The sequence below is a fragment of the Petromyzon marinus genome, chromosome 59 (genome assembly GCF_048934315.1).
Source record: "Petromyzon marinus isolate PM22_M1 ecotype Great Lakes invasive population chromosome 59, UKy_Petmar_22M1.pri1.0, whole genome shotgun sequence".
Classification (NCBI taxonomy): Eukaryota; Metazoa; Chordata; class Hyperoartia; order Petromyzontiformes; family Petromyzontidae; genus Petromyzon; species Petromyzon marinus.
Genome location: NC_133725.1, coordinates 1,240,972 through 1,255,545, shown reverse-complemented (window position 1 = coordinate 1,255,545; position 14,574 = coordinate 1,240,972). Strand labels below are relative to the sequence as shown.

Genomic DNA, 14,574 nt, shown 5'->3' with positions numbered 1-14,574 from the left:
AGCGACACACAGAGAGAGAGCAACACACAGAGAGAGAGCAACAGAGAGAGAGCAACAGAGAGAGACACACAGAGAGCGACACACAGAGAGAGCGACACACAGAGAGAGAGCAACAGAGAGAGACACAGAGAGAGACGCACAGAGAGAGACACAGAGAGACACATATAGGCACCTACAGAGAAACACGCACAGAGATACACAGACAGACACGCACAGAGATGGATTCCGAGAGACTCGAAGATACAAACAGACTCGCACACGGTGCAGCAGCTGCCAGTGGAGCTCCTGGACAAGGCACCGATCTCGCCAGAGGTGGCTCACAGAAAGAGAGAAAAATGAGAGAGAGAGAGAGACACAAACACGCACACAGGGACAGAATCCCACAGGACGGAAAGACACGAGGAGCGACAGACTCGCACATACACAGGCTCGCGCAGACGGAGTCGCATATACAATGACTCTCACACAGCCTCCTTCAACGTCTGCACCGGGGGAGACAAAGGTGGCCGGGCGTGGTGCTGGCCACCCACCCCCTCATAGGTGCGCCGTGCCGGCCTTCGTAGGTGCTGCTTGCCAACAGCACTCGCCACGGAAGAAAAACTTAAATAAAATGAATGTGTCTATACCGAGGCTCCCACAAGGCCATGCGGGAGGGCGTGTGGCACAGTTTGGCTGCCAGCTATCGTAGAGTGGCGGCGGTCGTGTCGCTGCGGTTCTCCGCGGCGAGTAACGACGTTTTTAAAAACAGCGGCGCTGCTACTACTCCTCCTCACCGAACAAAATGAACGCAGCGTTTCGGCGGTGTAACGGGGCCCAACCTACACCCTGCGGTTGTCCCGAAACACGGCAAAGGATTAAAGGCTACGCACGATGTGTGTGTGCGTGCGTGTGCGTGCGTGTGTGTGCGTGCGTGCGTGTGTGTGCGTGTGTGCGTGTGTGTGCGTGTGTGTGTGCGTGTGTGTGTGCATGCGTGTGGTGCGTGTGTGTGTGCGTGTGTGCGTGCGCGTGCGTGTGTGTGTGTGTGCGTGCGTGTGTGTGTGTGGCTCCAGTTTAACAGCAGAGGTCTCACTCCGAATCAGTCGAGCGGCAATATCTTTTCATCGGTTGCGTAACGCTGTGTGGAAGCTACCTGGTCTGTCGCTCCGCACTAAGCTTCAGGTCTTCTCGGCCACGGTCATTCCCTCCCTTCTCTACGCTTGCGAAACGTGGACCCCCCTAATGGAACATCTTCGCCGGTTAGAAACATTTAGGCTGACCTGCCTACGATCCATCCTGGGTTTAACCAGACTGGATTGTGTGAGGAGCTCACAAATCCTTGAAAGATCTGGGCAGGGTCCCATCGGTGAGCTCCTCCGGCAGGCAAGGCTGCGATGGCTGGGTCATGTAGCCCGCATGCCCAGCCACCGCATGCCGAAACAGCTTTTGTTTGGCCGGATTGAGGGGGCTAAGCGGGCGCGGCACGGGCTAGAGAAGAGATGGAGTGATGTGGTACAGGAGGACGTGGAGCTGAGTGGACTTGCCGATGACTGGTACCAGCGGTGTCAAGATCGGCCTCTGTGGAGGAGGCTCGTGAAGGATGCTACTGGGCAGTTGGAGGCAGTCGCCCTCCAACAACAACGGAGGGCGGAGGAGCGACGCTCACAACAGCGAGCGGAGCGCCGGGTGGCTAAAGCACAGCAGGTTGGCACAGTAGGGGGCACAGGTGGTGCATCAGCCAGTCATCTCAGTCAGTCGACCCGTGGCACCTGGGTCTGCCCCGTGACCTCCTGCCAGCGGGCGTTCGACACTTCACGTGGCCTCAGGGTGCACATAGCCTGGCACAAGCGTCGTGGTGACGTCACCGCCACTTAGTGGCGAATGGCGGTTGTTGTTGTTGTTGTGTGTGCGTGTGTGTGTGCGTGTGTGCGTGTGTGTGTGCGTGCGTGTGTGTGCGTGTGTGTGTGTGCGTGTGTGTGTGTGCGTGCGTGTGTGTGCGTGTGTGTGTGTGCGTGTGTGCGTGTGTGTGCGTGTGTGTGTGCGTGTGTGTGTGTGCGTGTGTGTGTGTGTGTGTGCGTGTGTGTGTGTGCGTGTGTGTGTGCGTGTGTGCGTGTGTGTGTGTGCGTGTGTGTGTGTGTGCGTGTGCGTGTGTGTGCGGGGTTTTGGAGCAGGAGGCGCAGCTGGCGGACGCGCTGGCGTCTGCGGAGGCGTGGCGGTCGCGCAACGGGAAGCTCTCCAAGGAGAAGTCGCAGCTGGAGATGGAGGTGGCGACGCTCGGCGAGTGAGTGCCTGGGGCCGCTCCCCGCTCTCTCTGTCTCTGTCTCTCCATAGACGCAGGCGGAGAGAGACAGAGAGACACTATAGCAGCACGATCGCGTAAACCCACTCAGTCATACACAACAACAACAACAGGTGACACAACCGCGTAAACCCACTCGGTCGTACACAACAACAACAACAGGCGTCACAACCGCGTAAACCCACACCGTCGTACACAACAACAACAACAACCACCGGCGACACAACCGCGTAAACCCACTTGGTCGTACACAACAACAACAACAGGCGTCACAACCGCATAAACCCGCACCGTCGTACACATCAACAACAACAACCACCGGCGACACAACCGCGTAAACCCACTCAGTCGTACACAACAACAACAGGCGACACAACCACGTAAACCCACTCAGTCGTACACAACAACAACAACAGGTGACACAACCGCGTAAACCCACTCAGTCGTACACAACAACAACAACAGGTGACACAACCGCGTAAACCCACTCAGTCGTACACAACAACAACAGGTGACACAACCACGTAAACCCACTCAGTCGTACACAACAACAACAACAGGTGACACAACCGCGTAAACCCACTCAGTCGTACACAACAACAACAGGTGACACAACCGCGTAAACCCACTCAGTCGTACACAACAACAACAGGTGACACAACCACGTAAACCCACTCAGTCGTACACAACAACAACAACAGGTGACACAACCGCGTAAACCCACTCAGTCGTACACAACAACAACAACAACAGGCGACACAACCGTGTAAACCCGCACCGTCGTACACAACAACAACAACAGGTGACACAACCGTGTAAACCCACTCAGTCGTACACAACAACAACAACAGGCGACACAACCGTGTAAACCCGCACCATCGTACACAACAACAACAACAGGTGACACAACCGCGTAAACCCGCACCGTCGTACACAAACCGTGGGAGAGCTTAGTGGGGCTGGCGGGCCCCCCGGGGCTGACGGCACGGTGCCAACCAATGGCGGCGAGGGGCACGTGCGGGCGGGGTTTGCGCCCGCAGGTGATGGCCCCGCCGCCGCCGCCGCCGCCGTGTAAGACGAACCCAGAGGGCGTCGCGCTGCCCAGCTGCCGCTGTTTGTTCAGCGTCCGGTGGCGGTGCATGCAGCCGGGGGGGGGGGGGGGGGGGTGTTGGGCTGTCGCCCCCACCCCCCCCGCCATCACCCCACCCCCCCCCCACCGTCACCCAGCCCGCGTCGCCACTTCCACTGCCGCCGTGGTTTCTTTGTGCCCCCCCCCCCCCACACGGTGTTTGCCATCGCAATCACGGGGGCCGGCGTCGTCCCGGCTGTCGTCATCCCACCCGCACCACGGCTCGGGTGTCGGCGCGTTGCAGGGAAATGGACGGGGCGGCCCGCACGGGGATGACGGGGGGGGGGTGGGGGGGGGGGCATGAGTGGGGGTGAAGGGGGGGCGACGAGGGTGGGGGGGGAGAATGAGGAAGGGGGGGGACGAGGAGGGAGAGGTGGCCTGCATGGAGATCGGGGGGCGCCTCAAACGAGTACCTGGTGCGGTGTGATGTCACCGTCACTTAGTGGCGAATGGCTGTTGTTGTCACCGTCTAACTGTATGTGTCACTGTGTATGTCACTTAGCGTGACTGTGTGTGTCACTGTGTGTAGCGGGGAGCGGTAGTGCAGCGGTTAGCGCGCTGCGCTACGAACCCAGTGACGGTTATCTGAACCGGCCCTGGGCCTCTCCTAGGTCGACTCAGCCTAAAATGAGCACCTGGTGCGGTGTGTAAACATCGCCACTGGGGAGACAAAGGCGGCCGGGCGTGTTGCTGGCCGCCCACCCCATCGTGTGTCGTGGCGGCCCTCACAGGTGCTGCTCGCTAACAGCACTTGCCCCTACGGTCTGTTGCAGGCTATAGGCGGGATCTTTGTCTCCGTTGTGACCTGCAAGCGTGGTGGCTTGCACACTGCACGAGAGGAGTCCTCAGCATGGGGTGGTGGAGGAGGACTGAATGAACGAGCGAAGTTCGCGGGCGGGAAGGCAACGACGTGCGAGTGCAGAGGAGGCGTCGTGGTTCAATGCCGTCAAACCGAATGAGCGATGCTGGTGTGTGTGTGTGTGTGCGTCTGCGCGCGCCTGCACGCTGCAGGCGAGTGCTGGACGCGGAGCGGCAGGCCCGGGCGGCCGAGGAGCGAGCGCGGGCCGAGCGGGAGGCGAGCGTCGAGCGGCTCCACCGAGCCAACGGCGACGTCGCCAGCGCCCGGCTCCACGGGGAGCGCCTCAAGGTCGCCCACCCCACACGGCCGGCCAGGGATGGGGTGGTGGGCGGGGGGAGGGTCGAGGGTCAGAGGGTCAGAGGAGGTTCAGCTGAGACGACGAGGCTTATGGAAGTAGGGAATCGGCGAGTGTCGTGTGAATGCGAGCGAAGCGGGCCGAGCGAGACGGATCGCGGGGATGGGGCGATCGAATCGCGGGGTGAGAATGCGGTGACTTGTGGTTTAGCGCAATGCCCGGGGGCTGTCATCGGTCGTGAGTGATAGCTGAAGCGGTCATGGGGCCCGGGTCCCCCCCACCCTCTCCTTCACCATCAGTTTTTTTTCAGTTTCATTTATTTTGGTATAGCCCTGTGAGCCATTCGGCTCTTGAATCGGGTGCAACGGCAACAAACGAAAAACAAAAACACGAACAAGAAAACATCTTAAAGTGACTATGCGCAAACAGAAAAATCCAGGGAAAAAACTGCAAAAATCTTCCAGAAAAAGCACCGTACCAAAGCACCGTACCACCAACGCTGTGTGCAAACATCCCAGTGGGATGCAAGTCAAACAACAACCACAACGCGCTGCCCTTGAGGTGCCGTGTTCACGTCATGGGGGTGTGAAACCCGGACTTGAACCCAGGATCTCGGCAGATGCCTACTCAGCCTCTCTGATCTCTAAACAATCTGGTAATCTCGTCTCACCTTGCCTCGCCATGCATCCCCGTGCTTCATGTCACCATGTCTCACTGCGTGTCCCCGCTTGTCCCCGCTTGTCCCCCCGCTTGTCCCCCCGCTTGTCCCCCCCCCGCGTGTCACCAAAGGCGGGCCTCTCAGCTGTGGAGGAGAAGCTCCACTTTGCCGAGTCGGAGGTGCAGCAGCTGACGGCCACCATGAAGCAGTACGAGGGCCTGGTGGACGGATATAAGACCCAGGTGAGGGAGTCTCCCGTGGCAACGCGCTGAGCCCAACGCACTGAACCCAACGTGCTGAGCCCAACGTACTGAGCCCAACGCACTGAACCCAACGCACTGAACCCAACGCACTGAGCCCAACACGCTGAACCCAACGCACTGAACCCAACACACTGAGCCCAACGCACTGAGCCCAACGCACTGAGCCCAACGCACTGAGCCCAACGCACTGAGCCCAACGCGCTGAACCCAACGTGCTGAACCCAACACGCTGAACCCAACGCACTGAACCCAACGCGCTGAACCCAACGCACTGAGCCCAACGCACTGAGCCCAACGCACTGAGCCCAACGCGCTGAACCCAACACGCTGAACCCAACGCACTGAACCCAACGCGCTGAACCCAACGCACTGAGCCCAACGCACTGAACCCAACGTGCTGAGCCCAACACGCTGAACCCAACGCACTGAACCCAACGCGCTGAACCCAACGCACTGAGCCCAACGCACTGAGCCCAACGCACTGAGCCCAACGCGCTGAACCCAACACGCTGAACCCAACGCACTGAGCCCAACGTGCTGAGCCCAACGCACTGAGCCCAACGCACTGAACCCAACGTGCTGAGCCCAACGTGCTGAGCCCAACGCACTGAGCCCAACGCACTGAGCCCAACGCACTGAACCCAACGCACTGAGCCCAACGCACTGAACCCAACGCGCTGAACCCAACGCACTGAGCCCAACGCACTGAACCCAACGCGCTGAACCCAACGCACTGAGCCCAACGCACTGAGCCCAACGCACTGAGCCCAACGCGCTGAACCCAACACGCTGAACCCAACGCACTGAGCCCAACGTGCTGAGCCCAACGCACTGAGCCCAACGCACTGAGCCCAACGCACTGAGCCCAACGCACTGAACCCAACGCACTGAGCCCAACGCGCTGAGCCCAACGCACTGAACCCAACGCACTGAACCCAACGCGCTGAACCCAACGTGTTGAGCCCAACGTGCTGAGCCCAACGTGCTGAGCCCAACGTGCTGAGCCCAACGCACTGAGCCCAACGTGCTGAGCCAGCGAGCCGAGCCGGCGAGCCGAGCCAGCGCGCGAGCGTGGCCTTGCACGGCTCCCTCCTGGCGTCCCGAACCATGTGGTGATGGTAGCGGTGGGGCCGGCGGTGGTGAGGATGATTGAATATTTTGATGATGGTTGTTATCCGGCACTCTATTCGCCGGCATCTGTCATCGATGGCAATGCAATCCTTCCGTCACGTATCCGGAAAAATTCCGACAGCCGTCCGGCATCTTGCCGTGCACTTATCGTAGGATTAAATTTCGATTTAAAGCTTTCGTGACTGCAAGGATTAATCTTCTTTGGTTCTTTCGGTAAAGTCACGTAGAATGAGAATAAAATAATAAATAAAATAAGACAATAAAATTCTCACGACGTTTCGACCACAACACAAGTAGCCCGACAGTTCTGTTCTTTCACCTGAAGAAGGCTACTTGTGTTGTGGCCGAAACGTCGTGAGAATTTTATTATTTTATTTTATTATTTTATTATTATCGTAGGTTTGCTGTTTACGGGAGCTTCGGGACACTGCCGAGTGGTGGCGCGAGCGGAAGTCTGGACATGCAGTGCTCTACTAAGTACGTTGAACTTCTTTCACACTCTACGTAGCCAACCACGCTAGTCGGAAGTGCGGGGGAAGGACAACAAACTAAAGACAAAAAGCAGTTCTAAAGAAATTAGTTTTCAGTCCAGCGTATAGCTCCAGTGGTTTCTTGATATCGAAATGGAGAGCATTCCAGACGACCACAGAATCACATCGGAAAGAACGCGATGCAATGTGTGAGTCCATGGGTCTCTGTGTGGTGAGTTTATAGGTCTCTATGTATTTTGAACCGTGTGTAGCCAACCATGCTTATCGGAGGTTCCGGATGATTTAAAAGTGCATGGCTCCAGTGGCTTTCTGATATGGGAAGGGAGAGCGTTCCAGACGGCCGCGGAAGCGCATCTGAAAGCGCGACGAAGCCGCGACCGTCTTTGTTCGACGGCCGGCCAAAAGCCGCCGCCGCCGCCGCCGCTGCCGCCGCTGCGAGGACAACCGGAGTCTGTCCGGTGACTTTTTACGCTCCTCGATGGAGATCGGCGAGCTCCCGCGGTTCCATTTGTGGCAAAAGCGCCTTGCGTGTGACGAGCACACCACGTCGTGCGTGCGCCCCCCCCCCCCGCCCCCCACCTCGTCGTCGGTCCACAGGTCACCAAGACTCGCGTGGAGGCCGACGAGTTCAAGGTGAAGCTGGACTTGGCGGAGAAGGAGAACCGGAGACTTCGTGACGAGAGCGGCCGGGAAGCCGAGCAGGTGACCGCGCAGCGCGAGGGCCGCTTTTAAATGTATTTTTTTTTGGCTATAAGAAATGATAGATCAGCGAAGTGGCTTAAATTTCTAGCTGCAGACAAATATTCTGAACGCATGACATAAATTTTAAATGTGGAGGGAAAAACCGGAGGAGTAAAATCCACACGACCACGGGGAGAGAGAGAGAGAGACACCGCAAACTCCAAATATACAGCAGCAGGCGTCAGGGTCAGGATCAAATCCACGACATCCTGTACACCAGGCGAGGTAGTTAACATCTCATAGCCACCGTGATGATGATGAGAGAGAGAAACACGCAAACTCCAAATATACAGCAGCAGGCGTCAGGGTCAGGATCGAACCCACGACCTCCTGTACACCAAGCGAGGGAGTTAACATTTTTTATCCACCGTGGCACCCTTCATCTCATCTCGGCCCCCCCGTCATCACCGATGGCCACCCCTCCATGCGTGCGTGCCGCGTGTACATATCTTGTCTCCGTGGCTACGAGAAGATATGGTGCTCCCCGGAACCGCAGCTTGTCCCAGCCGTAGCCGCTATATCTCTGTGTGTATCTATGTGTGTGTGTGTGTATCTATGTGTGTGTGTGTGTGTATCTATGTGTGTGTGTGTGTATCTATGTGTGTGTGTGTGTATCTATGTGTGTGTGTGTATCTATGTGTGTGTGTGTGTGTATCTATATGTGTGTGTGTGTATCTATGTGTGTGTGTGTGTATCTATGTCTGTGTGTATCTATGTGTGTGTGTGTATCTATGTGTGTGTGTGTGTATCTATGTGTGTGTGTGTATCTATGTGTGTGTGTGTATCTCTGTGTGTGTGTATCTCTGTGTGTGTGTGTATCTATGTGTGCGTGTATGTGTATCTATGTGTGTGTATCTATGTGTGTGTGTATCTATGTGTGTGTGTATCTATGTGTGTGTGTATCTGTGTGTGTGTGTGTATCTGTGTGTGTGTGTGTATCTGTGTGTGTGTGTGTATCTGTGTGTGTGTGTATCTGTGTGTGTGTGTATGTGTGTGTGTGTATCTATGTGTGTGTGTATCTATGTGTGTGTGTGTGTGTATCTATGTGTGTGTGTGTGTGTATCTATGTGTGTGTGTGTGTGTATCTATGTGTGTGTGTGTGTGTGTATCTATGTGTGTGTGTGTGTGTATCTATGTGTGTGTGTGTGTATCTATGTGTGTGTGTGTGTGTATCTATGTGTGTGTGTGTGTGTATCTATGTGTGTGTGTGTATTTCTGACCATGTGTATCTCTGTATGTAATCTTTGTGCGCGTGTCTAAGTGTAATGTCTGTGCGTGTGTATCTCAGTGTGATGTGTGTCTAAGTGTAATGTGTGCGTGTCTAAGTGTAATGTCTGTGCATGTGTATCTCAGTGTGATGTGTGTCTAAGTGTAATGTGTGCGTGTCTAAGTGTAATGTCTATGCGTGTGTATCTCAGAGTGATGTGTGTCTAAGTGTAATGTCTGTGCGTGTCTAAGTGTAATGTGTGCGTGTCTAAGTGTATTGTCTGTGCGTGTGTATCTCAGTGTGATGTGTGTCTAAGTGTAATGTCTATGTGTGTGTATCTCAGTGTGATGTGTGTCTAAATGTAATGTGTGCGTGTCTAAGTGTAATGTGCGCGTGTCTAAGTGTAATGTCTATGCGTGTGTATCTCAGTGTGATGTGTGTCTAAGTGTAATGTCTGTGTGTCTAAGTGTAATGTCTGTGCGTGTGTATCTCAGTGTGATGTGTGTCTAAGTGTAATGTGTGTGTGTCTAAGTGTAATGTTTATGCGTGTGTATCTCAGTGTGATGTGTGTCTAAGTGTAATGTGTGTGTCTCAGTGTAATGTGTGCGTGTCTAAGTGTAATGTGTGCGTGTCTAAGTGTAATTTGATGTGTGTCTAAGTGTAATGTCTGTGCGTGTGTATCTCAGTGTGATGTGTGTCTAAGTGTAATGTCTGTGCGTGTCTAAGTGTAATGTGTGCGTGTCTAAGAGTAATGCGTGTCTAAGTGTAATGTGTGCGTGTCTAAGTGTAACGTCTATGCGTGCGCGTCTCTACGTAATGTGTGCGTGTCTAAGTGTAATGCGTGTCTAAGTGTAATGTGTGCGTGTCTAAGTGTAACGTCTATGCGTGCGCGTCTCTACGACGGCGTCTGTGTATAGATGCGGCGCTCGGTAGAGTCACGTCTCTCCCAGCTGGAGCCGCTGCCCGAGATGCTGAAGGCCGCTGAGCTGCGTCTGCGCGACAGCGAGGCCACACTGGCCACTGCGCACAGGAGGGAGGCCGAGCAGGCGTCCAGCCTGGCCGAGGCTCACGTCAAGGTCCGTGTGTGTCTGCGCTGGGTCCTGTGGCCCGCATGCCCAGCCACCGCATGCCGAAACAGCTTTCGTTCGGCCGGATAGAGGGGGCTAGATGGGCGCTGCACGGGCTAGAGAAGAGACGGAGTGATGTGGTACAGGAGGACGTGGAGCTGAGTGGACTTGCCGATGAGCGGTACCAGCGGTGTCAAGATCGGCCTCTTTGTAGAGGAGGCTCGTGAAGGATGCTACTCGGCAGTTGGAGGCAGTCGCCCTCCAGCAAGAACGGAGGCCAGAGACGTGACGCTCACAACAACGAGCGGAGCGCCGGGCGGATAAAACAGCAGTTTGGCACAGTAGGGGGCACAGGTGGTGCATCGGCCAGTCATCTCAGTCGGTCGACCCATGGCACCTGCTGGGTCTGCCCCGTGACCTTTTGCCAGCGGGCCGTGGTGACGTCACCACCACTTAGTGGTGAATGGCAGTTGTTGTTGTTGTTGTTGTGTGTCTGTGCATGTGTGTAAACGGGGTTCAATTCCCGCTCACGGCCAACACTGGTGACGATTATCCTAATTGTTCCTGAGGCCTCCACTAGAGGCCGAACTCGGCCGTGAATGAATATCCAGTGCAGTTTGTAAACGTCGGCGCTCGGCAGACAGAGGTGATAGGTGGACCAAGGCGCGTGGTGCCGGCCACCCGCACCCTTGTGCGCCCTAGCGGTCTTTGTGGGTGCCGCTCGCGAACGGAACTTGCCCCGACAGTGTGCGTGGGCTACGCGGGCGACCTTTGTCTCTTGTCTGTGCGGTGGGGGGGGGGGGGCGGCCGGTGCAGGCGGAGCAGCAGGCGCTGCAGCTGGAGTCTGTGCGGGAGAGCGCGGCATCGCTGCAGGAGGTGAATCGTGAACTGCAGCTCAAGACCGACGCCTTGCAGAGGTTAACCAGCGCCGTCGCACACGCACACGGCAACGTCACACGCACAGCAACGTCACGCACGCACACGGCAACGTCACACGCACAGCAACGTCACGCACGCACACGGCAACATCGCATGCACACGGCAACGTCACGCACGCACACGGCAACGTCACCCACACGGCAACATCACACACACCGCAACGTCACGCACGCACACGGCAACGTCACACGCACAGCAACGTCGCACGCACGGCAACGTCGCAACACGGCAACGTCACCCACACGGCAACATCACACGTGCACGCGCGGCAACGTCACACACACGGCGACGTCACGCACGCGCACACACACGGCAACGTCACACGCACAGCAACGTCACCCACACGGCAACATCACACGTGCACGCGCTGCAACGTCGCACACAGCCAGCCCCATCACACGCAGAAGGCGGCTGGCCTCGTGGCCTGCCGGCCACACCACCACCTCGTGGGTGGTGCGCCGTGCCAGGCCTTGAGGGGTGCCGCTGCGCGAAAGGCGCTTGCCCCAAAGGCCGTCGGGAAGGTCACGCGGTCGGGGGTTGGGGGCCTTCGTGTTTGTGCAGGCGCGTGGAGGGCGCGGAGCAGCAGAGCCGCGAGCTGGCGCAGGCCGTGGCCCAGCGGGAGGAGTCGCTGGCGCTGGAGCGGCTGCGCGGAGAGGAGAGGGCGCGCGACGTGGCGGCGCTGTCTCGCCAGCTGGAGGTGGCGCTCGACGACGCTCGCAGACAGGTGGGTGGGCGCCGGTGGGGGGGCACGGGTCGGGAAGGGGGGGTGCAGGATGGGGGGGCACGGGCTCCCACATTAGTTAACATCATCATCTTTATAATAATAATAATAGGGTTTCTCCACTTTTTTCTGGCAACAAAACCCGAAACCTTTTTTACCAGGAATCATGTGTGCGTTAACCACAAACAAAAAACAGGCTCTGACGAAATCTAGATTTGAAGTTTTCGTGGCTGCAGGGATCCATACTCTGTGGTTGTGCCACCTGATGACGGACGCTTGTGTTGCACCCGAAACGTCGTGATTTAATTTATTTTATTTTCTACCTACGTGACTTTACCGAAAGAACCACAGAGTACACTCTGATAATATATGATGATGCATTGTCCTTGAAACTGATTGGTCCACACCAGAGACGGCTTTCTTTTGAGCTTCGTCTCAATTGGTGCTTGACCAGATGACGCCAAAAGGCGTACAGATCAAAGACAATGCACTACAATCTTTGCGTAGTTCGTGAAGTTTTCCATGGCTGTGATACACTGGGAGGCTAATCGATGCCCGGGTGCGGTGAAGGGATGGCTCCCTATTGGTCAACCGTGTTATGTATGCCGTTGATCTGGTGATTGCTGCTCGCTCAGAGGAGGAGTTGGAGGTGCTACAGCTGAACCTGGTGTGTGCCACTAAGAAGTGGGGTCTTACCATCAGTTCCACCAAAACTAAGCACCTGCCTGGGTATTTTGTGCCATCAAACACTGCACCCCCTCAGCCCCCATTGGTGTTGGAGCAGTTGTCGAGAGAGTGGAGAGTTTTCTATACCTGGGCAGTATGCTTATGGCCGGCTCCGGTTTGACGGCAGACGTCTCACTCCAAATCAGTCCAGCGGCATTATCTTTTCATCGCCTACGTAACGCTGTGTGGAAGGTACCTGGTCTGTCACTGCACACGAAGCTTCGGATCTTCTCGGCCACAGTCATGTCCTCCCTTCTCTGCGGTTGCGAAACGTGGACCCCCCGAATAGAACATCTTCGCCGGTTAGAAACATTTAGGCTGGCCTGCCTACGATCCATCCTGGGTTTAACCAGGCTGGATTGTGTGAGGAGCTCACACATCCTTGAAAGAAAGTCCCATCAGTGAGCTCCTCCGGCAAGCAAGGCTGCGTTGGCTGGGTCAGCTCGCATGCCCAGCCACCACATGCCTAAACAGCTTTTGTTTGGGCGAATAGAGGGGCCTAAACAGACGCGGCACGGGCTAGAGAACAGATGGAGTGATGTGGTACACTAGGATGTGGAGCTGAGTGGACTTGCCGATGATTGATACCAGCGGTGTCAAGATCGGCCTCTGTGGAGGACGCAACTGAGCAGCTGGAGGCAGTCACCCTCCAGCAACAACAGAGGGCAGAGGAGCGACGCTCACAACAACGAGCAGAGCACCGGGCTGCTAAAACACAGCAAGTTGGCACAGAAGGGGGCACAGGTGGTGCATCTGCCGGTCATCTCAGTCAGTCGACCCATGGCATCTGGGCCTGTCCTGTGACCTCCAGCCAGCTGGCGTTTGACACTTCACGTGGCCTTAAAGTGCACTTGGCCTGGCACAAGTGCCGTGGTGATGTCACTTTGTGTGACTTCTGTGTCACTGTGTGTAGCGGGGAGCGGTAGTGTAGCGGTTAGCGCGCTGCGCTATGAACCCAGTGACGGTTATCTGAACCGGTCCTGGGCCTCTCCTAGGTCGACTCGGCCTCAAATGAGCACCTGGTGCAGTGTGTAAACATCGCCACTGGGGAGACAAAGGCGGTCGGGCGTGGTGCTGGCCACCCACCCCCTCGTGTACCGTTGCGGCCTTCATAGGTGCTCGCTAACAGCACTTGCCCCTACAGTCTGTTAAGGCTATATGGGGGATCTTAGTCTTTGTTTTGTGTGTCACTGTGTGTGTGTGTGTCACTGTGTGTGTGTATCACTGTGTGTGTCACTGTGTGTGTATCACTGTTTGTGTCACTGTGTGTGTCACTGTGTGTGTGTATCACTGTGTGTGTGTATCACTGTCTGTGTCACTGTGTGTGTGTATCACTGTGTGTGTCACTGTGTGTGTGCGTGTATCACTGTGTGTGTCACTGTGTGTGTGTATCACTGTGTGTGTGTGTATCACTGTCTGTGTCACTGTGTGTGTGTATCACTGTGTGTGTCACTGTGTGTGTGCGTGTATCACTGTGTGTCACTGTGTGTGTCACTGTGTGTGTGCGTGTATCACTGTGTGTGTGTGTGTATCACTGTGTGTGTCACTGTGTGTATCACTGTGTGTGTGTATCACTGTGTGTGTGTGTATCACTGTGTGTGTCACTGTGTGTGTGTGTATCACTGTGTGTGTCACTGTGTGTGTGTATCACTGTGTGTGTATCACTGTGTGTGTCACTGTGTGTGTCACTGTTTGTGTGTGTGTATCACTGTGTGTGTCACTGTGTGTGTGCGTGTGTCGCTGTCACCCCAGGTGGAGCAGGCTCGTGAGCGAGCGCAGGGCAAGGAGCGCGCCGCCCAGGCCAAGGCTCAGGAATTGGAGGCTCAGCTGAGCCGCACTCGTGCAGAGGCCGCACAGCTGAGGCGTGCCAAGGACGACGTGAGGAGCCACGCCACGCGCACACACTCACACACACTCACACACTCACACACACACACTCACACACACTCACACACACTCACACACACACACACTCACACACACTCACACACACACACTCACACACACACACGCTCACACACACACTCACACACACTCACACACACACACGCTCACACACACACACACTCACA

At 56.2% G+C, this 14,574-nt stretch overlaps 1 protein-coding gene across 5 annotated transcripts in view; it reads left to right on the top strand.

The window, feature by feature from the left end:
• The window catches only part of ODF2 (outer dense fiber of sperm tails 2), a 39,126-nt gene that overhangs the window by 17,431 nt on the left and 7,121 nt on the right, over positions 1-14,574 (top strand). For all 5 annotated transcript variants that reach the window (XR_012929817.1, XM_076052988.1, XM_076052989.1 and 2 more), the window contains exons 12-19: positions 2,148-2,257; positions 4,416-4,551; positions 5,348-5,458; positions 7,699-7,803; positions 9,967-10,125; positions 10,933-11,033; positions 11,617-11,779; positions 14,255-14,380. Coding sequence is in view for 4 of the 5 variants with exons in the window: in XM_076052988.1 (XP_075909103.1) it covers positions 2,148-2,257; positions 4,416-4,551; positions 5,348-5,458; positions 7,699-7,803; positions 9,967-10,125; positions 10,933-11,033; positions 11,617-11,779; positions 14,255-14,380 (1,011 nt within the window). In the remaining variant the exon portion in view is untranslated. The remainder of the gene's footprint in view (positions 1-2,147; positions 2,258-4,415; positions 4,552-5,347; positions 5,459-7,698; positions 7,804-9,966; positions 10,126-10,932; positions 11,034-11,616; positions 11,780-14,254; positions 14,381-14,574) is intronic.